The 27,001-nt window shown below is 42.5% G+C and overlaps 1 protein-coding gene across 1 annotated transcript; it reads left to right on the plus strand.

Moving 5' to 3' along the window:
- Nucleotides 1-26,340, plus strand: AKIRIN1 (akirin 1). The gene is made up of 5 exons (XM_089688780.1): nucleotides 1-469; nucleotides 18,820-18,954; nucleotides 19,809-19,940; nucleotides 22,552-22,623; nucleotides 25,317-26,340. The coding sequence occupies exons 1-5, from the start codon at nucleotides 268-270 to the stop codon at nucleotides 25,325-25,327; spliced, it is 552 nt and encodes a 183-aa protein (XP_089544906.1). The 5' UTR covers nucleotides 1-267; the 3' UTR covers nucleotides 25,328-26,340.
- Nucleotides 26,341-27,001: the final 661 nt, after the last annotated feature.

Below are 27,001 nucleotides of genomic sequence, written 5' to 3' on the forward strand. Positions count from 1 at the left end.
GCTCACACGGTTTTCTATCGGCTGGCTGCAAGAGCGGAGGATCGAGCTTCCCCCGTCGTAGGTGGAGTGGTTCCGGCCGGTTCGTGACGTCACCATCGCGGCATTTGGCCGGTTGCCGGGGAGGAGTCGCCATTGCTGTGGTGTGAACTTATCGGAAAGGAGAAGCTAAGGATACCGATCGGCGCCTTGTACCGGCCCTCTTCCTCCTCCCCCCACGGCCACCCGCTAGATTTCTGTCCGATCTGACTGGGAGCGATCAGGGCGACCATGGCCTGCGGAGCCACATTGAAGCGCTCTATGGAGTTCGAGGCCCTGATGAGCCCGCAGTCTCCGAAGCGTCGTCGGTGCACCCCTCTACCGGGATCCCCTGCTACCCCGACTCCCCAGAGGTGCGGCTTGAGGCCCGACAGTCCGCTAGGCCCGCAGTCTCCTTTGCCTCCGTTGGGTGGGGACCGCCGGCTCACTCCGGGTACGTATCCGTCTGTCTTTGTGTGTCCATGACTCTGGAGGGGAAGGGGGTGGGGGGTAGTATTGTTCATCGCCCCACCATAGGCCGATCGCCCCATCCTAGGCCGATCGCCTCACCCTAGGCCGAGTTCTGATCATTGGATCATCATCACAATACATGGTGAGAAAGGTCTCCACTGCTTTAGGAAATCTGGCCAATTGTTTTAGACAATTGCATCATAGGGGCCTTCCAGACCCACACTGGGGCCACATCACCTGCATTTATTACTCATATTATCCTGTACTGTGCCATAGATCAATACAAATGGGAATGTCCAGCCAACAGAATGGCACTGCCATACCCTCTCAGGTATAGTAGATGGGGCACGCCATTGTCTTGAAAAATAGGGGCTCATTCACATCATGTCTGGTTAACCACCTCGATTGGCGCAGGCTCACTGCAAGAGGGTTGTAAAAAAAAAATTGATGTTATGTTTAGATGTATAAAAAATACAGCACTCTGCATTTTTTTTGTGCATGGCACATCACCACATCACAACCTGCTGCAGTGCATAGACTAGAATGAAGCATCTTTTTGTGCCATTTCCATCACAATTTCGATGACTTTCTGTTATCACACGCCTATCCCCCTCCTCTCACATAATCAGATGTTTTTATTTTTTGTAGGGAAAACCTTCCCATGTGCACTTGTTTTTGGCCTGGGCAAAACGGACATGTTAGGCCCCTGTCACATGGGGTGATTCTGTTGAGATCAGCCGGAGATTGGTCTGATGATCAGAGCTGAGCTGGCGGATGTCAGGTCCATGTCTGCTCAGTTTATGCAGAGTGGACACACAGTCCGCTCCGTTCTATCAGTGGCCAGGTCTAAAAGGACTTCACTGTCTGAGTACACATGACTGCCCTCTGATCTGATCCACCCAGCTGGAGGGAAACAGATCCCCTTCATTTTTATTTTTTTTTTCCCAGATTGGAGGTAGGTGGTAAGTCTGTTTACACTTGCCAGTCCATGGGGTGAATAAAAGATCCAATTAGATCTGCCGGAAAAACTGAAGGGCGGACCTGATCGGACCCTCAGTGTGAAAGGGGCCTTAGGCAGGCCATAGATGCAATTTTTTTTTTTTCTTTGTTGCACCCTAAGTTGCAGGAATGAAAATCGTCCTTTTTTTTTTTTTTTTACCCCCATCAACACTGACTGTGAATCGATCAATTGTCATTCCTCCTGCGGAGCTATTGTGTTCTCCCCGGCGGGGTGGTGCAGGATTCAGAGGGTTAAAGCAGTCCAGTGATGATCCGTTTCGGTGCATATGTGTCATGTGGTTGTCCTTAACCCTAGGTTCACATCTGTGCGGGTGGTGATGCTGCGGATCCGCACAGAAATCCGTGCAGCTGCACCACCCGCACAGAGAAATTTGGACCCGCAGACGGGTGCCGTTCTAATTGCACGCCGCCCGCACTGGAAACTGCAACCGTACTGGGAACTGAGGTTCCCGTGCGGGCTGCGTTTTCCAAAGAAGTGCAGGGACTTCTTCCCTGCGTGGCACGGGAGTCCATTCAAATGAATGGGCTCTCATGCCCATGCAAAACGCGGCCCGCATGACTGCACAGATGTGAACTGGGGGTCAGAAGGAGATGGTGGAAATAGGAGTGATGTTCCTGTGGAAGTGGAAGCCAAAACCTAACCAACAGTAAACCTACTCTCTGCCACTTTCTAAGCTTAATCTGTCTAGCCCTGTAAAGAAAAAAAAATCACTATACTTCCCTATTCTGCTGCCGGTCTGGTCCAGTCTTCTGCGCAACTGCTGAGTGCAGGAGAAAACCGACTACGGCTGGGAAATGACGTCACCCATAGACTTAGTATGAAGCCTCTGTTGTTGGATGCCTCTCCTGCACACACAGAGGATACAGAACAGGTAAGTATGGCGATTATTTATTTATTTATTTTTCCTGGGCTAGATTAGGCTTGAAATGTGGCTGAGAGTAGGTTTAGAGTCAGTTAGGTTTTGACTAAACGTCCACTTTAAGGATTTGTTCACACTAGCAGTTCAGGGTGGTAAAGTTCTGCAGTTGAGCTGCATTTTTATCACTCCCCTCTCTACCACTGCAGCCAGGGGTGTACATGTGCTATAGCCACAATGCTTTTCTTCATGGGCACAGCAGAATTATACCCCTGTCGCTCTTGCTGAGTGTAGCACTTGCCGAGCTCGATCAATTCAAGTGGATGGGGCTGCTCTGCAACCACAGACGGTGCAGCACATTAGTGTGAGGTTCAGAGGGTTAAAGCAAGCAGTGAGGAGGAAATACAACACTTCACTGCCTGTCAAATGCTCTCCGAGGAATGATTCAAAGGCAGATTGCTTATTGGAGACTAAAGTGTGAGCAAACTCTTATGCAGGCCATACGTTGTTCAAATGCTGAACAAATATTCTTTAGAAAATTTGTAACCCAATGGCGCTACCATTGATTTCAACATTCAACCAACCAAACCTTCAACTTCCTCCTGCTGCTACAAAAAAATGTTTTTGTGGCTAAGAATTTTCTTTGTATTTATTTCAGGTACTTATATAGCGCCGTCAATTTACGCAGCACTTTACATATATATTATACATTCACATCAGTCCCTAACCCTCAAGGGGTGTACAATCTAAGCTCCCTAACTTACATTCATACATTAGGGCCAATTTAGACAGGATCCAATTAACCTACCAGCATGTCTTTGGAGTGTGAGAGGAAACCGGAGTACCCAGAGGAAACCCACGCAGGTACAGGGAGAACATGCAAACTCCAGGCAGGAGGTTCTGTGGTTGTGATTCGAACCAACGCCCCTATTACTGCCAGGCGGAAGTGCTAACCATTTAGCCACTGTGCTTTTCTTAGCCTTTTTTCTTTCAAGGTCACAGCTCATGCTCATTTCTTTTTCGATTATATTTCTCGCGTGCTTCTCCCATCATTGATTAGAAATTAGTTTGTTCTTAAAAAAATTTCCAACATGCCCGATCACTCAAATTCAATGGTCGCATGAAAATGGGCCGTTTCTATGGCCCAGTAATGGTGCGAAATTCGAACAAAAATTTTTAGAAAAGATTTTTAAAAGAAAATTCTTTTGGAATTCAACCCATGCAGGGCCGGCTTTAGAAAAGAGAAATAAAACCATCAACAGTTGTTATGGCATAACAATGCATGACACTGCCTGTATACAACATACACTGCTAGAGCCCTTATTTACACAGGCACTCCACTGTTTGTGTGGCCATTCACTTACATAAGTTACTTGTATGTAGCTCAGTACTAGCATAAAAAATACAAACAAGTGGCTCTTCATGCTGCTCCAGGCTGCATTCCCATGTGAATGATTCCTTAGCATATGAATGTAGTCAGGCAATTAAGAGGGGGGGTGTGTGTGTTTTTTCCCATATTGTTTGTTCCCATGACTTAACACTAGGAGCAGAATCATGCATTTTTGCATCATAGACTTTAAGTAGGAGCACTTGAAAAGTTTGTTTTTTCAAGTGCTTCCATTAAAGTCTTTAGAGCTGTAAATGCGATTCTGCCCCAGAAAAGCTCCTGTACTCTTTCAAGCTTCAGGCAACAAGTGACATGATGCTCAGGTGTGAACTGGCCTATTGAGAATAATGGAATTCTTTATCTTAAGTAATGGACACAACATACACTATATTGCCAAAAGTATTGGGACGCCTGCCTTTACATGCACGTGAACTTTAATGGCATCCCAGTCTTAGTCCATAGGGTTCAATATTGAGTTGGCCCATCCTTTGCAGCTATAACAGCTTCAACTCTTCTGGGAAGGCTGTTCACAAGGTTTAGGAGTGTGTCTATGGGAATGTTTGACCATTCTTCCAGAAGCACATTTGTATGGAAATAAACCCCAAACTCGCTCATCCATGTCTTTATGGACCTTGCTTTGTGCACTGGTCTGCAGTCATGTTGGAACAGGAAGGGGCCATCCCCAAACTGTGCCCATAAAGTTAGCATACCATGACATTTTGGACAATTTCATGCTCCTGACGCCTTAAGAGTTCCCTTCACTGGAACTAAGGGGCCAGACCCAACCCCTGAAAAACAACCCCACACCATAATCGCCCCTCCACCAAACATTTTACATTTGGAACAATGCAGTCAGGCAAGTACTGTTCTCCTGGCAACCGCCAAACCCAGACATGTCCATCAGATTTCCAAACAGAGAAGTCCAGAGAGTCCAGTGGTGGCGTGCTTTACATGACTGCATCCAACGCTTTGCATTGCACTTGGTGATGTAAGGCTTGGATGCAGTTGCTCAGCCATAGAAACCCATTCCATGAAGATCTCTACACGTTATTGTGCTAATCTGAAGGCCACACGAAGTTTGGAGGTGTTTAGCTATTGACTCTGCAGACAGTTGGCGACTTCTGTGCACTGTGCATTTCAGCATGCGCTGACCCCGCTCTGTCATTTTACGTGGCCTACCACTTGGTGGCTGAGTTGTTGTTGTTCCCAGTATCTTCCACTTTGTTATTATACCACTAACAGTGGACTGTGGAATATTTAGTAACAAGGAAATGTCACAGATGGACTTATTGCACAGGTGGCAACCTATCACGGTACCACGCTTGAATTCACTGAGCTCCTGAGAACGACCCATTCTTTCACAAAGGTTTGTAGAATCAGTCTGCATGGCTAGGTGCTTGATGGACACCTGTGGCCATGGAGGTGATTGGAACACCTGAATCCAATGATTTGGAGGGGTGTCCTGATTCTTTTGGCAATATAGTGTACTGTAAATGGGGGCTTAGCTTGCAGACTGGTGTGATTGAGCCCTTTGAAGTGGTTGTAAAGGCAAAAGGCGGTTGGTTTTTTTTTTTGCTTTGTTTGTTTTTTTTCTTGGTCAACACATACTCTGCATTAAGGTAAAACGTTTTCTAATCGTATCCCCCCATCCCCCACCTTAAACACCTGCGTCCTCTATTGATCTAGGGCTGTACCTGGTTTCAGTCTTTCTCTCCCCTCTTCCTTCTCTTACAGGAATCACTGAGAGCAGCGGGAACCTCTTGCTTTTGCTGCTGTCAGTCAAATCGCATGGGGAGAAGCGGGTGTGCCCCTGCATGTGTACCCTCATGGCTCCTGCCCCCCATATGTGTGCCCCCATAGCAAGTGGCTTGCTATAGGGGCACACAGTAAAGAGGAGGAACAGACAGCTATGCAAAAGGGGTTTCATTTACCCCTTATCAGCTGTCACCACTGGAAGATTTCCCCTCTTCCTGTTATGGTGACAACTGCGAATAAGGATTTTCTCCCATTTATGTGTGAGAATGTCCTGGTAATCAAACTGTGAAATTCCCTAGTGGGGGATACACGCAGCAAGTTCTAACCCTTCTCTGCTCCTATCAAGATTTTTTTTTTTTTTCAACACGTGTCAAGAAAATGATTGTGAAAACAAATGGTTATACAAAATAATCTCTTTTCTCATCAATTTGATTTCATCATATTCAAGTGTATGGTGCACATCTAATGCAGGATTGTATTCAGGGACTTGATGCTGTTCTTTTCCATGCAGTATGATGTATAATTTACTTTGCGTGGAATCATGGATCACACTGGTTCAGCGATCCTTTCATGCTTTCAGTGCTGTACATTGGCATCTAAAAATCAACATGCTTGATGCAGTTGACATTTGTTTGCTCTGATTTAGCTAGCATGTTTGTACATGTGAACAAGGATGTTTTATGTTTAATATTGTACATCAGTTAAAAAAAAAAAATATATATATATATAACATTTGTTCACACTGGCAGCGTGGCCAGGTGGAGCCCCGATGAGCCCCAGCATTATTACAAATCCTGTATAATAATAATGTAAAAACAAGGCCTTTTGTCTTGTAGATTCAGATGCTGCTTGATGTGCAGTGAACATATTAGGAGATGTTGCATTTGTGTGCAGTTCATGCCTAATTGCATTGCAAAGTACATGCAGCCCATATAATTAAGGCTTATAAAAGGAATGGTGGGGATAAAAAACTGCATTACCCTTTACAGTGATGTGCATTTACACCTCAAATGAACGCACAATGTCTGCTGTGAAGGAGAACTTAAGCTAGCCATACATTAATATCATTATACGGGATTTATATAGAGGCAGCAGTTTATGCAGCGCTTTACAACATAAGGGCAAACCGTACAATCACAATACAATTCAAAGTGTTACTAAACCCACAACAGTAAAATCAGTCTGTATATGCAGTAAAGCATGCTTGTTATACTCACTGCGGAACCTAAGGGGTTAATCCTCTGCATTGTGTAAAAATGCTGTTTGATCCTGTCCTCTGATCCTCCCCTTCTTCCAGTGCACCCTTTTATCTCCTGATAAGACATATTGCGTGGAGACACTCTACACATTGCTAGAGAGGTTTTTTTTATTTTTTCTTTGGGAGGGTGCATGTGATCAGCAAAGGGCCAATCAGCCTTGTCCAGACAGATAGGGGTCATAGGACAGTCAGAGCAGAATGAAAGCTCCTCCTACAAGCTTTAACCAGTGCATAGCTAGACTGATAGAAGTCCCAAGACTGCTATATACTGCTGATGAGAAAAGGTATTTAGCAGTTTATATTTACTGCAATAATTGCAATTCCATGTTCTGTGTACTGTGGGAGACCAAATATAGTGAATGCAGGGTCCGGGGTTTAGTAACTATTTTAACAGAAACAGCTGTGTAGTAGGCTTAAAACTGGGTGAGGAACAGCCAAACTCTGCTTCTAAGGTGAAGTTAGGAAGACAATTTCACGTCACAGGTCATATACCATGATTAGACAGCACAGCAACAACACACAAGGTAGTTATTCTTCATCAGCAAGGTCTCTCCCAGGCGCATATTTCAAAGCAGACAGGTTTCAAGACGTAGAGAGTGCATGTGATCAGCACAGGGCCAATCAGCACTGTCCAGACAGAGGTCAGGGGTTCTGCATCCTCCTAGAGCAGAAAGAAAACTCCTACAAGCTTTAACCAGTGCTCTGCTGAACACTGATAGAAGTCACAAGACTGCTGTAACTGCTGATGAGAAAAGGTATTTAGCAGTTTATATTTACTAAAATAATTGCATTTCCATGTTGTGTGTACTGTGGGAGGCCAGATATAGTGAATGCAGGGTCCTGGGTTTAGTAACACTTTAATACAATAGGAATTAGAGGGACCTGCTCTTTAGAGCTTACAATCTAAGAAAGAGGGTCCAGAGATGCAAAAGGTAATAACTGTGGGGGATAGGCTGATGGAGAATATATATATATGTGGAGGGATCGACAGAGAGGGGTAGCAGACACTGAATGGCTGGTGAGACTGATAATTTTGGTGGCAGCATTCCTGATGGACTGAAGAGGGGATAGCCTATGTAAAGGTAAGCCATTGTGGAGGGAGTTGCAGTAGTCAAGGTGAGACATGACCAAGGGGTGGACTAGGAGCTTTGTGGTGTCATTGGTTAGAATGGGGTGCATCTTGGAGATGTTGCAGAGGTTGAGGCAGCAAGCTTTGAACAGTACATGGATCGAAATGCGGCTGATTCAGTGAGGACTGGTCAAATTGTGATCCATGTATGGGGTCAGTGACTGTGCAGTAGTCTTACTGCTCAATATCTGTACAACCAGACTGATAAATGCTGCTCAGTCGGCACTGCCGGCTATAGCAATTGCTCAGCAGAAGTGATCCCCCCCATCCATATCTAGTGTGTTGATGGGGAAATCTGGTCAGGTTTTTTTTAGTTCAACCCGATGGTTGAACAAAAAAAAACCCAGAGGCCTCTATAGTCTGTTTTAAAGTGGAGTTCCACTCACACTGTCAAAAAATAAAAGTCCGCAGATACAAAAAATGTAGCTGCTGACTTTTAAAAAACAGCCACTTAGCTGTCCCTCAGTCCCGTGGTGTGTCCCCCGCAGCTTGTTTCACTGGACGTCCTGTATTCCAGGAGGCCGGCATCTTCAGTGTGGGCACCTGGCTGTGACAGCTTGTGGCTTCATAGATGGGTACCCACTGCGCATGCACGAGTAGCGCTACACTTCATGAATGGTCCTGTAGTCTTCTGGGACCTGTCACGTGTCCCAAAAGACTACAGGGAGGGAGGACACCTTCCGATCGCCTAGGCGATCGGACCGGAAGTGGGAGCGGGTACCTGTCAAATTCGGGTACCCGCTCCCCCCAAAGGTGCCAATCCTTAATGGGGAGCAGTCCTTTTAAAGCGAAACTTCCCCTTTTTTGGGAGGAGCTCCGCTTTAAGAAATATTTTTTCCAGCTTTGCTTTTTTTTTTTTTTTTTTTTTTTATTTTCTTTTTCCCTCATTTTTAGGGTGGGAGCATTCCTCATAGTAGTCCAAAACTTTGGTTTTTAGTTTTGTGTTTTGTTTTATCTTCTACTACACCCGAAATGAGAAAATAAAAATTCTTTCTATACAATAGCACTGATTTTGTTATACTTTAGGCACACTGCTGCTTTTTATATATCAAATGGTTGATTGTATTGGTGCAGAGTTTGTGAATGGCTGTCTATTTTTGATCTGTTGGTTTGCGTGTCTTTAGTTAGGTAGGTTGTTTCTTGATTATGTTCACGTTTCTTCTTTTTTTTTTTTTCTTTTTTATGTTGTCAGGTTATTGTCTGGAGCTTAGCCCCTCTTTCATGTGATCCAGCTTTCAATAGGTTGTACAGATTTTCTATGGCTTATTGGGAGTAGCTGGTGTAGCAGTATGGGGTGGTGATAATGGTGATTCCATCTCTCCAATCTTGTTTTCACAGCTGGACCCTCTACATTAACTTTGTGATAAATGTTGGTCATAAACATTCCACAATATCAGTTAGGAAACTGACGCTTATAAAAGGCTTTTTACTGGCCCCACACGCATTGGAACAGAGGTTCCTAATCTTTTTAGGCTACTACCATTCTTTATAGCAATGTCTAGCATCTTCATGTCCTTTAATGTGACATCAAGGCGTTACCTGCAGAGGTTTGCTTTGGGGCCCATTCATACCACAACTCTGTGCTGCAAAACATTGTTTTTTAACAACTTGCTTAAAATTGATGAACTGAAACGCATCACAACGCATGCTAAAATGGGGCAGGCCGTATTTCCCACAGTACAACATAGAGGACATTGTGTGGTGTACTGTAGATTCCTTATTTCGGGTGCGTTGGAGTGCTTTTGCTGTGCATTCTGGTATTGCACGTGGTAACGTGTGCATATACTGCTGTACAATAATTTGAATATTAACTCCTTGGCGCCGAGTGTACGCAAATATGGCCTCTTGGTGGGTGGCTAGGCCTTGGCGTGGAGGGGCTGCACATTTGCATACCCAATGTAAACAAAACTTGTTCCCAGAGCGCATGCCCGCCACATTTACCGGCGCCTCACGGAAAGGTCCTGATTGCTACTTGCGGTCTGGAGCTTTCCGATCATGGGACAGCCAAAATCCTGCCCCGCCTCCCAGTGCCACAAATGCCTTAAAGGGTTGAGAGGTGCCAGTGCCAAGGGGTTAAAGTAGAACTATAGGCAAAACTTTTTTTATTTTCTCATTTTGGATAGAGCAAGGGAGGGCTATAACCCCTGTCAGATTTTCTTTTTTTTTTCCATCTGTCTCTTATTTTGGAGATTTCCCTTCACTTCCTGTCCCAGAGCCAAATTGGGCATGAGAGGAAATCCCTCCAAATTTAGGGAATTTGGGTCCTCCAAGTCACCAGAACTAGTTATAAGCGCTGTCTTTAGCGTGAACGCAATTACCTGCCAGTCCCCCACTGTATTTCCACTGTCTGTATTTTTTTTTACTTGGTTCAATAAAGTAGATTGTTTGGAGTACAGCTGATCGAACGTCCTTTTTTCTCACCAGAACTAGTGCCCCCATTGGAAGGTTTCCCCTCTTACTTTTCTGGGAACAACCCAAAATTTGATATTTAATTTCACTTTCAATGATAATAGTAAACGGGACAAATGGAAAGGGTGAGTCTCCTTAAGGGGGGAACAAACCGCAATAAAAACTGACAGGTGTTCTAATCCTTTACTCTATCCAAAACAAATAAAAAATATGCCTTTTAACCACTTCCTGTCTGGCCTATGTACATAAACAGCCAGTCGGGAGCAGTTTATAAACGTCCTCCCACTTCCCTGCCTGTGTGCGCTCCCTGGGACTCCGGACACTGATCGCTGTACGGGATCTCTGTGTGAGGTCCTGATCATGTGATCACTGATTGGCCAATCAGTGATCACATGAATAGTAGTAAGCTATGGAGGGAGCTGACAGTTCGAGTTGCCAAATGTCAGCCACCAACCCTTAAAGACTTGGAGAGGATCTGCCAAGAGGAGTGGGCCAAAATCCCTCCTGCGATGTGTGCAAACCTGGTGGCCAACTACAGGAAACGTCTGACCTCTGTGCTTGCCAACAAGAGATTTTCCACCAAGTACTAAGTCATGTTTTGTGAAGGGGATCAAATACTTATTTCCCTCATGAACATGCAAATCAGTGCATAATTTGTTAGACATGCATTTCTTTTGAATTTGTTATTGCTATTCTGTCTCTCAGTGTTACAATACACCTACCATTCGATTTTTAGACTGATCATTTCTTTGTGAGTGGACAAACATTCAAAATCAGCAGGGGATCAAATACTTATTTCCTTCACTATCTGTACGTCCAGTAATTTTTTTTTTTTTTTTTAGATCTTAATGGAACATCTAATGATGTAATTGGGGACTTGTGTGCCAGAGTGGTCCTTATTTCAATTCATTTAAAGAAGCATTTTAGCTGCTTGGCATCCTGTGATAAAGCAGTCACCTCAGTGGGGGTTCCCTCTTCTTCTTTTTTTTTTTTTTTTTTTTTTTTTTTTTTTTCCCCACGAATTGAGCTTTCTTTTGGTGGTATTTGATCGCCTTTGCATTTTTTTTTTTTCCTTTTTTTTGTATGTGTTTTTTTTGTTTGTTTTTTTTATTTTATTAAAAAAAAACTGACAATTTTGAGGAAAAAACAATATTTTTGACTTTGATTTACATTTTTTTACTGGACATGTTTAATAGCAAATTTCGTCATAAATATAAGCCATAATGTATTCTGCTACATGTCTTTTGCTAAAAAAAAGAGTCCCAATACATGTATATTGGTTTACGTGAAAGTTATAGCGTTTACAAATGGTTGTGTGTGTTTGTTTTTTTTTGTTTTACTAGTAATGGCAGTGATCCGCGACTTATAGCAGGACTGCGGTGGGCATTCTGACACTGGGGGAAACTAACTTGGTGTCACTGACATCCCCAATGACACCAATACAGTGATCAGTGCTAAAAAAAAAGCACTGACACTACTAATGGCACTGGACAGTGAGGGGTTAACATGAGGGGTGATCAAAGGATTAGCTGTGTGCTGTTTCACTCTGTACTGTCCATGTGCTTCACTGTAAGCACAGCCATCAAAAGCAGTGTGAATGAGCTGACAGGGAGGAGAACTGTATTGTTTACATACAGTTCTCCTCCCCGTCTGAGATCCCCTGCAATGACTGGGTGCTGGCAAGTAATCACTGGCCGGGACCCGGTGATTGACGGCCGCGAATGGTGGCATGGGTAGGGTGCGCTCACGCGCGGCCCCTACCTGGAAGTGCAAAATCACGTGTATATATACGTGATTTTCCGCACATGTGCCACCATGGTCGGGAAGCGGTTAAGGGCACTGAAGATCACGGGCAGCCAGTATTGTGTTTCGGCCTTGTCCCTTGTGCACAGAGATTTCTCTAAATTCTCGGAATCTTTTGAGGATATTATGTACTGTAGATATGTGTATTTGCAATTTTACGTTGAACATTATTCTGAAATTGTTTGACCATTTTTAGACGCGCAGCTTTTCACAGATTGGTGAACTTCTGCCCTTCCTTACCTCTGGGGCATTCTGACTCTCTAAGATGTTCTTTTTATACCCAATCATGTTACTGACCTGTTGCAAAATGTTCTTGCAGCTCTTCCTTGTTAGTACCACTTAGACTGGCCATACATTATACAATTTCTTGATATTTTTGGTTTAGATTTACCAAAAACCATATAATATGAGGTCAGACCTAACAACACTTTCAATTGTATTCAATTAGGCAGGCTCTTGCACCACATAGTTGAAGGTAAATCTAAAGGAAATTGGCCAGAAAATTGTATAGTGTATGGCCAGCCTTACTGTACCAGCTTTTTGTTGCCTTGTCCTTACTTTTTTGAGTCTTGTTGCTGCCATCAATTTTCAATGTATGTTTCTTCGTTTAAACAGTTCACATGTTTTCTATTGTAAATTAAATATGGGTTTGAGATTTGTAAATCACTACATTGTGTGTATGTAGATTTTTACAGTGTCCAAACTTTTTTGGAATTGTGTTTGTATCTACAGTACACAGATCAGATGGGTATTTCTCAACTTCTGGAATCGGGGTGGGGATCTGATGTCACTCTTTCCACAACATGTAGCACAGTGTAGTCTGACACCTGAATGGAGGGAATGGAAATGCACACAGTCTTTTGGGCACATGCACATCATAGGTTCTCAATCACCGAGGGGTCTGGCTGTCACCACCTATTGCCTGGTGTCGAGGAAAACTGTCAGCAGTGACTCATGCAGATAGCAGTGGAAGGAGAGAGCAGACCGGAACCACGCCAGGTGCTAGGGATTGAGGCAAGTGCACACTATATAAGGATATGCTTTGTTCTTTTTTTGGAGGTTTACAGCCATTTTAATATATAGGTGATGATATAAAGCTGTGATAACAGTATGGTTATGGATAGAAGTTAAATCAGTGAGTTTAGTTTTTCTTTTAAGTTTTGGGCGATAGATTCTGATCTTCCTGAGTTAATGTAAATCTAGAGGATAGACATACGGCAACTACCTGTGCTGGACACATTTTGCCAGCAGCAGAATCACACAGGCGAGCTCTCCATTTCCCCTATGGAATCGTCTATAATGGTGGAGAACCGATCTTGCTAGTGAGGGAGCAAGATCTCACTGACTCGGCTATCAAGGAATTGATTCCACACAAACAAGGGATCTTATCACGGGCAGATTTGTTAGCAGTGATAGCAGTCACTCATGTGACATGGTTTTATTTCATCTTCACTACTTATCTAGTCTCCGGTCTGAAACAAGCGTTTTTGGTTATTTTTGGACTTCACTGACTACATGCTGGTTGATGGGTCAGTGACTTTCAAGGTAGTAAAGCCCTGGAGCCTGCAACTTAATATGCCTGTCACAAATCACCCTTCTCCTATTTCAGTTTTTACCGGTACATCTTGATCTTGCACATGTCAATACATTGTTTTAAAATGTTTTTGTTTTTTTTTTATTCAATCTGGTGTGTTTTTATCTGCGTGATCTGCTCGACCAGAAGGAAAGAGTTTTATACATGTTTGAGCTGTTTAACATATTTACTGCTAATTATATAGTGAACCATTCCTGAAAGAATCCTAGAATTTTCCATTGCTACATCTCGGTACCGCTTACTGTACACAGCACAAGCTACTACGGTTTATTACAGCCTAAACAGCAGCCAATCTGTTCTGGCAAGCAAATCATTGGCGTAGTCCAAGCTGGGCAAATTTTATTTGAAGGAATCCTGGAATTATCTTTTTAAAGCCAGAAGTTTAGGTACGCCCTTTGTACAGTGCCTGGTCACACAATAATCAAGAGGTCTGACAATGCAATTTCTTACATGTGGCCCATTGGCATTTATCAAATATGGCCAGGCAGACTGTCACACAGAAATCTAATAGTGTATTTAGAATTTCACTTCTACATTACTGTGCAAAAATGTTAGGTGTGAAAAAAACATGCTGTAAATTAAGAATACTGCACACTGTTTTTGATGGAAATCGGCAGGTAGGTTGTTCCAAACATTTTGGAGAACTAACCACAGATTTTCTATGGATGTAGGCTGCCTGAAATCCTCCTGTCTGTCCTTGTAATCCCAGACAGACTTGATCAAAGCGGCATTCCAGCTGGGAAAAAAAAAAATCAGCAGCTACAAAAACTGTAGCTGCTGACTTTTAAAATAGTCATTTACCTGTCCCTTGGTCCAGTGGTGTCCTCACCACCGCTGGTTTCACCAGCTGTCTTCTCTCCCAGGCACCGGCATCTTCAGTGTGGGCACCCAGCCGTGACAGCTTGCAGGTGCCCACTGTGCATGCGTGAGAAGTGCTGCACTTTGTGAATGGACCTGTCAACGTGTTCCAGAAGACTCCAAAGCTGCCAATCCCTAATGGAGTGGGGGGGGGACAAAGACTTAAAGCGGAACGTCCCCTTTGGGGTGGAGCTCCACTTTAAGTTGTTAAGAGCTCTGTAGGGGTCAAATCATCACTTCCAGGACTCCTTGTTCTTTGCTCTGAAGATAGTCTTATTCACTTGCCCTCCAGAAGATTTACCCCCCCCCCCCCCTTCCTGACCAGGCCTTTTTTTTTTTTTTTTTTTTTTGTTGCTACTCACCACTGCGCTGTTTCAACTGGTAATTGCATGGTCATGAAACGCTGTACCCAAACAAAATTTATGTCCTTTTTTCCCCACAATTAGAGCTCTCTTTTTGTTTTGTTTTGTTTTTTTATCTTTTTTTGTGATATAGATGAAAAAAGACTGAAAATCTTGAAAAGAAAGGAAAAAATATTTTTTCTGCTTTTGGTTCTAAAAAAATATCAAACTTAGTTAGACATAAATGTAGGCCAAAATGTATTCTGCTGCATGACTTTCATTAAAAAAAAAACCTCCCAATACATGTATATTGGTTTGTGTGAAATAACGTCTATAAATTATGGCTTATATACTGGAATTTACGCAGCTTTTACTTTTTGATTGCCTATCACATTTTGTTGAGGTGCTAAAATGCCAGGGCAGTACAAAAAAAAAAACAAATTACCCCTTTCAAAGTAGGCAGTGGCAAAGTAGGTATGGCAGTGATCAGCGAGCTATAGAGTGAGTGTGATAGTGTGCGGGCAATCTTATCAGTAACTGACCCGGGCTGGAAGGGGAGCTTACTGACCCTGAATCTATCTGATGTCACTAGTGGCAGTAGTACAGTAATCAGTGAAAAATTCTATATACTGACACTGTACTAATGGCACTGGCTGGGTGATGGGCCAATCAAAGGGTTAAATGTGCTAATCTAATGTGTGTGTATGTGTGTTTGTGTGTGTAAAATGTAGTGCTTTTATTCACATTGTGGTGTTCTCTTCTCTCCCTGGACCAGCGGGGGGGATGGGGCGCAGGCATGTTCACACACCATGATCGAAAGTGACATAAGGGTGCGACGTTTGCTAGAGCCACTGCTTGCCTGCAAAGCTTGCACTTGAACTGTCATAAATGGGTTAAGTTCATGACCGTTCAAAATAGTTATGTGATTTGGCTAGAGCAGAGCACAGGGTGCTGTGATTGGCCCCATGTACCATGTGAGAGCTGTGGGCCAATCACAGCTCACCAGGGAGAGAAGCAGAGCTGTTAAGAATCAAATTGATTCAGAACAGCTTTGCTAATATTGTGATCGCGTAGCGATCACATGACCACCGAGTCTCGTTCAACGTGATCTTCATTCCGCTGTGTCCCATGGACACAGTAGTCGCGGGGGAGTGCTGCGTGCCCCCCTGTGTTGGTACAGCCAGAGCAATGTACCCGTAGCTGCCGTCCGTCTGCAGTACATTGCGGGCAGGTAGTTGGCAAGAGGTTAATGACATTGGCTGTGTGTTTTGGGGTTGTTGTCTTGCTGCAGAATAAATTTGGTTCCAATCACATGCCTCCCTGATGGTATGGAGTGATGGATACGTATCTGCCTGTATTTCTCATCACTGAAGACACCATTGATCCTGCCCAAATCTCCAACTCTATTAGCTGAAATGCAGCTTCAGTCTTGCAAGTAACCTCTACTATGCTTCGCTGTTACCTGGAGACTCTCATTATTGTTCACTCTTCAGCACTTCTCAAACACTTCTATAGCCAGTAGTGTCTAGTTGAGTCACGTAGCCTTGTTTCTCCATCGGAGGTAAGGCCTTTTTTGTCGAAATTCTTCCATGTAGACCAATTTTGGCCACATTTCTCAAGACAGTAGATGAGAGTACCTGGCTCCCACTGGTTTCCACCAGTTTTGTGCTGATGGCACTGCTGGACATCTGATGTCGAAAGGAAGTTAGCATGATGTATCTTTCATCTGCTGCATTGTTTTTTTAGCCAACCACAGCATCTGTGGTCTTCAACATTGCCTGTTTCTTTTATGCTTCTTCAAAAGAGCTTGAACAGCACATCTGGAAACCCATCTGTTTTTAAATATTTGCCTAGGAGAGATCTTTCTGATCAATAGCTACCTTGTGTGCTGTTGCTGTGCTCCTTCTCGCCATGGTGTATGACCTGTGACATGAAATTGTCTTCCTAACTTCACCTTAGAAGCAGAGTTTGGCTGTTCCTCACCCAGTTTTAAGCCTACTACACAGCTGTTTGTTTCAGTTAAAGAGTTACTAAACCCCGGACCCTGCTTTTACTATATCTGATCTCCCACAGTACACAGAGCATGGAAATGCAGTTGTTGTAGTAAATATAAACTGCTAAATACCTTTTCTCATCAGAAGTTAGAGCAGTCTTGTGACTTCTCTTTGTCTGACTGAGCGCTGGTTAAAGCTTGTAGGAGGAGTTTTTATTCTGCTCTGACTGTCCTATGCGGCTGCATGACCCCTGACACTCTGGACAGTGCTGATTGGCCTTGTTAATCACATGCACCCTCCCAAAGACAAAAAAAAAACTAGCAATACACACTAACCTGAGCGTGTGCAGAGGGCCTTTTATGGCTCTGTACTGTCAGCAGATGGATTGGGGACAGGGGAGGACGGGATCAAACGGCCTTTTTACACAATGCAGAGGATTAACCCCTTAGGTTCCAGAGTGAGTATAACAAGCATGCTTTACTGCATATATAGACTGATTTTACTGTTGTGGGTTTAGTAACACTTTAACCACTTGACAACCGGTCTATAGCTGAATGATGGCTACAGCGTGGTGGTCCAGTTCTTGGAGGACACAGCTGATCACTTGATGTGGTAAAAGGCCAATCACAACAGCCTTTTACCACATGATCAGCTGTGTCCAATGACACAGCAGATCCCCAGGTAAATGCAGTTGCCGGCTGTACTTTCCTCACGCTGTCACAGCATGAGGAAAGTACTGCCAATAACCGGAAATTTGTCAGAAAACAGATTGGCACTGATCAGTGCCTAGCAGTGCCACCCACCTGTGCCCAGCAGTGCCGTCAGTCATTGACCATCAGTGCTGCCTCATCAATGCACATCGGTGAAGGATAAAAATTACCTGTTTGCAAAATTTTTTATTAGAAATAATGAAAAACTTTTTTTTTTTTCTTCAAAATTTTTTTGCTTTTTGTTTATAGCGCAAAAAATAAAACGCCCAGTGGCGATTAAATACCACAAAAGCAAGCTCTATTTGTGTGGAAAAAAAATATAAAAAATTTCATATGGGTACAGTGTTGCAAGACTGCGCAATTGTCATTCAAAGTGCGATAGCGCTGAAAATTGGCCTGGGCCAGAAGGGGGTATAAGTGTCCAGTAGGCACGTGGTTACTGACTGTGTGTGGTGGGTTTTTTTTTCTTTTTTAAATTGATTGTTAGCACCTGCTTGATAATAATGGTTAAATAGGAGCTTCCGTCGAATGTGTGAAAATTAGGTCAGCAGCTACAAAAACCTGTACCTGCTGACTTTTAATAAACACACGTGCTTGTCCAGGGATCCAGCGCTGAGTCTTTTTGGCTTCACAGCCGGCTGTGCATGTGCAGGCCACAATGCGCTATCTGAATTGTCTCAGTCTTCTGGCTCCTGTGATGTCTCAATTTTGCGGAAAGGAGAACTTCCACTCGGATCACCTTGGCGATCCAAGCGGAAGTGAGAGTGGGACCCTGTCAAATCCAGAATAAGGGGGTAGAGGAGGAAGTGCTGAACCTCTCCTTTTTGGGTGAAATTCCGCTTTAATCTTACACCTGACTCTAATCCTTCAAAATCCCTGACTGTGCAAGTGAAGTGTGCAAGTGTAAAAATTGATGCTGGCTTGAAACCAAAGGGTAGTCGCACCAAGTATGGATTTTGTTATTTCTCCTGTTCACTCACTTTGCATTTTGTAAATTGATAGAAATAACCAAAATATGTTTTTTGAAGGCAGTATTACTTTACCGCACTTCTTCTTCCTGCCTAAAACTTTTTCACAGTATTTTGCAAAAATTTCATATAAATTGAATGTTTGTTTTTCTTATGTGGGGTACAATATTTTTTCTTTTAGAGCTTATTGTTCTGTTGTATGGTAGGTTGGTGTGTAGCAGTTGCTTATTTTATGTTTTTTGTTTTCAAGAACAAATCTTTCAGAACCTGAGACAGGAATATACACGCTACCATAGACGACGACAGCTAGAAGGAGCTTTCAACCAAAGTGAAAATGGACACGAGGTTCAAGCCAGTACATCTCTCACAGCTCCATCCTCACCAGGTAATGACTACAGTAGATTTACAATAAGCAAGATTGTATTTGGAAGAATGTTAATAATGCAGATTATATTCTGGTGTCTACAGCAGGCTCTGAAGCTGGACATACATGGTGTGGTTTTTTGTTCTTGTTTTTTTTTTTTTTTTTTTAGGTGGACGGAGGAATCCTCCCTGCTGTGTTGTATTCTGACAGCAGGGACTCCTCCACTGTCAGAATAAACTGATCAGCGCTGATTTGAACAAAAATTTTTTCCATCCAGCATGTTCATGAGAAGTCAGTCATTAGATCAACTTCTTTCAAACATCTGGAATGGTCATGGATGGATTGAAGTTCAGCCAATCCTTGCTTTCCCATCCAATTTTCGATCTACCACTAGTTTAACGACACACAGCATATAACTCTTGGGGGGGGGAGTTATATTATGCACATCTATGATCATTAACTAATGGAATGGTCAGCCAGACATAACCTGAGCAAAGTTTGTTGCAGCAAAACTGAAACAATAGAGAAGGGCTTAATAGGTTATTATATCAGTTTATAAGATTGTGTAGTATTTATAGACAGACAAAGTGTTATTGCCATAAAATCTGAGGTGGACAACTATCAAAGTTCACTGTAATCACACGCACATTTCCAGAATTCATTCCCATCCAAAAACTTTATGCCTCGTCTTTAGTAGTAGGCTACCTATCCATCTCCTGTAATCCATCTACCTGACCTGACCTTGGTGGATGCAGGCACTCCGCAGAGTTTCTGACCATTGGTGGTGTTAGTCTCCATGTCGGGTTTTTTGAATGATGTTTACGAATACTGGTAAAATAAAACTGAGACCGTCTCCCAACTCCATTACTTTGTAGGTTCAGTGGTGAAGAAAGACCAACCAACATTCAGCTTACGACAAGTAGGAATTCTGTGTGAACGTCTACTGAAGGACCACGAAGACAAGATTAGGGAAGAATATGAGCAGATCCTAAACACAAAACTAGAAGGTTGGTGCTTCTGCCATATTTGCTTAAACATTTTTTCTTTTTTCCATTCTACAAGGAATTGTAAACATTTGTGGTATAACTGAAGACAAACCAAGTGTGTGTGTGTGTGTGTGGTGTTTAGTTTGAAATATTAGAACATATCTCTAGTTTTATTGCTGTCTATGTACTCCAGGACTCAACAGATCCCAGGTCGCCACAGCGACTATAGCTTACGTCCTGAAGCCTGGGTTCGCACACTTCCTCTCGTAGACTTCAGTGGGAAGCGGCGCCCTGTAGACTTCAGTGGGAAGCGGCGCCCTGTAGACTTCAGTGGGAAGTGGCACCCTATAGCAATCCTCTGTGTACACTTATCGCTGCATGCCACTCTGCTCTATCACTTGCGAGTCTGGAACGCACCGTTACAAGCTCACACAGCACCCTTTTCATAATGACACTCAAAATACAATGCGTGTGGATTGCATCTGTATGAACCACCTCAATAGGGATACAAAATATCTAGCCTGTCATGCGCATCTGTTCATTTCAAAACGAATCCTGTATCGCATATGTTACATAGTTACATGTTAGTATGGCTGAAAAAAAGACAAAAGTCCTAGTCCAAAATGTGAACCAGGGTGGTTTCATTCACATCTGCTTGTTTTGGGGATTGCAGAAGAATTGCTGTGATCGCAAAACGCAGGTTCAGGTGTGATTATTTTCAAGAGCTCCTAAAACGTGGTACGGTTTTGCTGTGGATTGTTGCATGGAAAATCGCATCGCATGAAGTCCCAGGGCGCTGACAACCCACACTAAAGAAAAAAAAAAAAAGACTCCTAATTTTTTTTAGCTGGCTTCTAGATTCAAAAAAAATTTGTCAAGCCCCGATGTACCCTCTCAACTTGTCCTGGTGACTGTTTTCACTGAAAGTGAAAGAAATTTTCAGTGGGTGGTCACCAGAAAAGGAAATATTCCAATGGGGTCATTATTTCTACTGTCCTGGTGACTATCAGGGATTTCCTTCTCTTTGAAGGAATTTCCTTTCACTTCCTGTTGTAGCTATGGAACAGAACATGAAATCTCATAAAATGTTAGAGATATGGCAAAAATAAACTGCGCAAAGGCTATACCCTTCCATTAACTTATGCAAATTAAAAATGATTTGGCCTTCAGTACTACTTAATCTGCACCTTGTGGTGTTCACCTGCGTAAGATCATGTATTTTTATGGTGTCATTTGTTGCCCTGTACACAGAATCTATAGTGGAGTAAATCATCACATTCCTTTTGTCAGAAATTTCCGTTTGTTTAAAACGTGAGGCATTGCACTGCACAGGATAATGTGTGACCGCTGTCTGTAGTCCTAGATTCAACACTTCCTATGAAGAAACTCGATCTCACAATCTCTGGGTCTGTCTAGTGCTGTGTGGAATTTGAGAAACACACACATATTCACCTCCATGCTGCGGCGTGGCATGCTGATAGGCTGAGCCAGCTGTTGATCAGGCATCTAGGTTGATCCTGACAATATTGTTGGGATCCTTCCAGATCCTAGAGCAGCAGCTCTGCTTTGTGAGCTATTGGATAACTGGGTCACAAACTTAAGTTCCCTCCTGTGACCTTCGAGAAGTATGGCCAAAAATGCTTTCGCCGTATTTCTTTTAACAAAGCTTACCATGCTGAAAGAGGTGTGTGTTGTTTGTGTTTTTTTTTTGTTTTTTTTTATATTCATATGCATTTATGATGAAACACAGAGAAATGGTCAGGCATTCATCTGAGCTGAAACTAGAAGTTTCTTGTCCTGCTGCTGAATAGGGGGCAGAGTAGGTGGATTAACACATGTAGATAGGGGACTCAATCAGTTATAAAGCTACAAGCTGCAGCCACAACATGTGACACCATCATTACAAGGTTAGGCAAACAAATAGTACAGGGATTAGAACTATACGAATGCCTAGTTAAACAAACACATTGAGACTGTAGAATTAACTAAGGCAGCCCATCCATGCTTCTTTTTTTGTTCAACTGGTGGGTTGAACGAAAAAATTTACCGGATTCCCCAATCTAGGCACTCGATGTGGATGGGGAAATACTTCCCACTGGCACTAATTGCTCATGGAAAACCCAACACACCGGTTGTACAGAAGTCAATCGACTTTTGCATAGCTTACCTGCCCGCCCACACGTGGAACGAGATTCAGCCGGTCCCTGCTGAACTGGACGAATTTCGATCCATGTATGGGCAGCTTACGTTTATAATGGGACACTACTTCTGGCTTTTCTTTTAAGATGCAACTCGTAAAAAGCGTGCCTGTTCATTTAAAAGGGTATATTTCAGAAATCCTAGTGGCAAGAATAACTTGTCTAACATGACAGTTCTTTATGACGTATAGAACATCGAACATGAGAGCTTGTAGCGGTGTCATGTGCTGTACGCAACATATACTGCACATTGTACAGAAAAAGACAGTGTAGAATATGTTGGCACATTGTGGAACCCTTCCTTTTTTTTTTTTTTTTTTTTTTTTATATTCCCCCCCACTACATCACTACATTTTCTAAACCTAGAAAGGAAAATCTTGGGAGTGTCTGTTTTGATATAGCTGCCTAATTTTATATTTTTTCTATTTACTTAGAACAATATGAATCCTTTGTGAAATTTACACATGATCAGATTATGCGACGGTACGGAACAAGGCCTACAAGTTGTAAGTTATTTGTTTTTTTTTTTAATAATCTTGGTTTAAAGTAAATGTTTACTGGTTTTGGACCAATTTTTATAAGAAGCATGTTGTTTTTAGAAAAATATGTAGCTAGATTCTGCTTCCTTGGTCGTGAGCCAGTTGTCTAGCGCAGTACAGCTCACCCATATGATGAATAGGCCGTGGTGTGCATGCACACTTTGGAGGACATTTTAATGGACTGTTTGGCACTGGGCAGGGAGGATCACTGGAACAGAGAGGAAGGTAGACATTTTACACAGCACACTGTGTAGTAACGGGGTGGGTAGGTAAGTACAGGCAGTACACGTTCACTAAAGGTCCATTTTAATGCAGGCTACCACAGATGTGTATTATTTGCTCCCCTGACTTTCGGAATGACATTTAGCCCTGGTTCACACTGAATGTGACTATGAAATCATGCGATTTTTAAGTGAAGTTGCACAATTTCTAAGTTACATGTCAAAGTGACTTTGTAAGTCATACGTGAAACTGGCAAAAGTAGTGCAGGAACAAAGTTGGAGCCACGCCGATTAGAACGGTTCCATTGTCAATCATTGGATGTGACTTGTCATGCGCTTTGCCCGCTCAAATCGCATGACAAGTCGCATCTGTGCGAATGGGGGCTCATTCACAACATCAGCTGTGCTGGAAAGCAGCCATTGGTGTGCGCTGTGTCAGACGCAGTGCCAGTGTGCTAAAAACAGCATATTCTACTTTAACCATCTTAATGGGACATTTCATTCAGTTCTATTCACCACAGTGGCTGTATGAAGTGACCCAACTGTAAACAAGGGGAATTGAATTGTCTGTGTTGTGACCGTGTCATGCATCAGAAGGCTACCAAAAAGGTCCGAACTGTGGTTCTGAAGTCTGTTACAATGGCTTTGTTCAATAGCACATGAAAACATCATCTTTTTACGTATCTGGAAGAAGCTATAAATGGTCATAGAGCAGCCCATTTATTCATTACTTCCATACTGGAGCTGTGGCTTGGTGTGCTTTCCAGTCTGCACCTTAGACTAAATGGTGACATGACATTTACAGAAAATGCTTTAACAAAGCTGCAACTTGCTTTCACATATCTTATGGAGCCAAAAAAAGTAACCCTGCTATTGAGCAGACACGGGAGCTATGCTATAAAGACAAATGCCACTCCATCTCCGTTTAACATGAGCCCATTGACTCAGAATAGAAGTGCTTTCATTGCTGAATTACGATTTTGCCTTTTGCAACGTGGTCATCTGTATATCTACTTGACCACTTAGTCAGGGACCTAGGTCGGTGATTTTGTGGAATCTTGAAGTAGAGAAGATGGAGATAATGGGCATGGAAAGTGCATCTGTTAAAGAAGTTGTCAGTGGCAGCTTTCTATATTTATTACAAAGGCCTTTTGAGTTTTCTTTAATTTAAGATGGCTGTCTGCTTTTGTGCAACTACGTTTATTTATTTATATATCGCTAATGCATCTCAGATTTTTTTTTTTTTTTTTTTTTGACCGGAGAACACCTCTAGTCCACTTCAAACTAATTGATTTATAGGTAATGAACATCCACAGCATTACCTGCTGTAAACTCTAAATATTTACTTGGTACATGTATCTGTCATTGCTCTGCTGAGATCTTTGCTGTGGGGATTTCTAAGGCTGGTCATACACTATACAAGTTCAACTGTGTAGTGCAAGGGCCTGCCTAATTGGGTACAACTGAAAGTGTTGTTTGGGTTTGACCTCCTATTATATGGTTTTTGGTAAATCTAAAGCAAAAAAATTGTATAATGTATGGCCATCCTAAGTGCCTCACTACCTTTAAAAAAAAACGCACCATAAGCGTCATTCACTCCAGTAACAAAAAAAAGAAAAAAAAAGCTGTACTTCACTGGGACTAGCAGAATAGACTTTTCGGTGAAATGAACTTAGATTGCTGGTGTACACACACAAGTTGAACCTGACTGGAAGGATTGTCAGTAGGAGGCTGTGTGGCACCAATCCATTTTGGCAGAGTAGATAGGGTAAGTGTGTGCATGCTTTCTCAGTAGAAAGGAAGGGGGGGGGGTCAGAATTTTAAGTCGCTTACATTTTTTTTTTCCCCCCCTAAAGTGTTACTAAACCCACAACAGTAAAATCAGTCTGTATATGCAGTAAAGCATGCTTGTTACACTTACTTATCCTCCACATTGTGTAAAAAGGCTGTTTGATCCTGTCTTCTCTGATCTTCTCCTTCTACAGTCCCCAATCCTTCTGCTGATAGTACAGAGCCCTAGGAGGCACTCTGCACATGCTCAATTTGATGTGTATTGCTAGAGAGAGGTGTTTTTGTTTTTTTTTGGGGGGGGGGGGGTGGAGTTTGCATGTGATCAGCACAGGACCAGTCAGCACTGTCCAGACAGAGGGTCTAGGGTCATGCAGCCTCATAGGACAGTCAGAGGAGAATGAAAGCTCCTCCTACAAGCTTTAAGCGGCGCTCGGCTGGGCACTGACAGATGTTACAAGACTGCTATATACTACTGATGAGAAAAGGTATTTAGCAGTTTATATTTACTATAATAATTGCATTGCCATGTTCTGTGTACTGTGGGAGACCAGATATAGTGAATGCAGGGGCCTGGGTTTAATAACAATAATAATTGCCTGTATACTGTATATCTCGTTATAATTGTTAATATTTTCTTTTTGTTTACAGATGTGTCTTGAATTGCTCACTTTGCCGTCTGGGTACCAGTTTTCATTTTGGGTTTACGGCTGCTCTACATTCTTGCCACCTGTGAGGTGCCATGTTATTAATATCAGTTTTTCTTCACATTGTGTCATCCAGAGAATTTTAACGTCATTGCTGGCTGCCTTCACACTTTATTTTTTAGATTTTTTTTTTTTCCCTCTACACAGACTTTGTTCGAAGACTGCTCCTCTCAATACAACCGACTGTAATCCAACAGGTTAACTATATCTATATATAAATATATATAATTTTTTTTTTTTTGGCTTCGGGCATCTCCATTAGTGTCCCACTGTCCGAGGTTTCAGATACAAGGACATTCATGGAGGTTTTTGAGGATTATTTTTGCCTTGTTTGATGCACTACAATTTTATGTTGAATTTATTTTCCCTATATTGGGAGGAGCCTCAAAAAGGATATACAAATAAAGGACCATACAGACTGTAACTGTGGTGTACTTAGTGAATAGTGATTGTAACCTGATGTATACATAACTGCACCCTTCTGAGACTAATTCTGAAATGCAAGCTTTTTTTCAATTTGCATATGTTTGTTTGCTACAGAAAAGCATTGTTTTATTGAGTTTGTACAAAAATATCTACCGGATGTCGGAGTGTTCAAAAGAAGGTTTTTTTTTTGGTTTTTTTTTTTTTGGTTTTTTTTGGTTTTTCGCATGAAAAATAATGTATAGGCAGACTGATTTTATGAGAACTGGAGCTGCTGCTTGTTTCTACCAGTTTAAGGTTTTGGTTTTCTCGCACTTCAGTTTAGAGAAGGAATGCCAAAAGCTGATTGGATGCTCTAAGCAGCAGCCCTATTTCTCTTTGGCTCTAGTTTTTATAAATTGGTCCGAGTGTTTGTCAGACTGTACATGCAACTCCTAGCTCTTTGGGTGGCAAGGGTTTGAATGAAGTAACACATAGCCTTTATATAATATTGTGCCTCTAATGTCATTTTGAAATGGTTGAAATAAAATTTACCTGGGGTGAGAGTCTCCCTTCCTTCTTTTTTTTTTTTTTTTTTTTTTTTTTTATTTGACATATATGTTCATCACCAAATACTTTTTATACATTGTATGTTAGTAAAATATATATTTCTATACTGTGAACTAGTGGCGCACAGTTAAGTTTTTTTTATTTGCTTATCAGGGGACTATTGGTCCCCTATGTGATCGTATATGAATGACAGGTCCTCTTTGGAGGGGAGGGGTTTGTGTATGCAAGGAGGGGGCAGGGAAGGGTAGTGTATACACTCAGGCTCCCTCACTGGCTGCCGCTATGTCATTTTTAAATTGGGGGGGGGGGTTGTCTTTTCCACCCCTTAACTATAGCTCCAAGAAAGAGCTGTCATTCTCCCTGCTGCTAAAGGAAACAAGGGGATTGGGTTACCCAGGGAGCCCAGCCCCCTTTTTTGTTTCCTTTAGCAGCGGAGAGAATGACAGCTCCTTCTTGGAGCTTTAGTGAAGGGGAAAAAAAGTCTGGTAATTACATTTAAAAACTGGAAATGATATTTAGCGGTAGCTCACTGTATACACTGCTCCTCTCCTGCCTTTTAAACACCCGCCTCCTCTGCAGTACACACAGTCCCCTGTATTGGCACCTGGGTCAGCTAAAATGCTGATAGGGCTATTTTAAGCCGATCTGTTTCGGCTG

This window comes from Staurois parvus, unplaced genomic scaffold, assembly GCF_062004578.1.
Source record: "Staurois parvus isolate SC_StPar_1 unplaced genomic scaffold, SC_StPar_1.0 ptg000454l, whole genome shotgun sequence".
NCBI classification, from domain to species: domain Eukaryota; kingdom Metazoa; phylum Chordata; class Amphibia; order Anura; family Ranidae; genus Staurois; species Staurois parvus.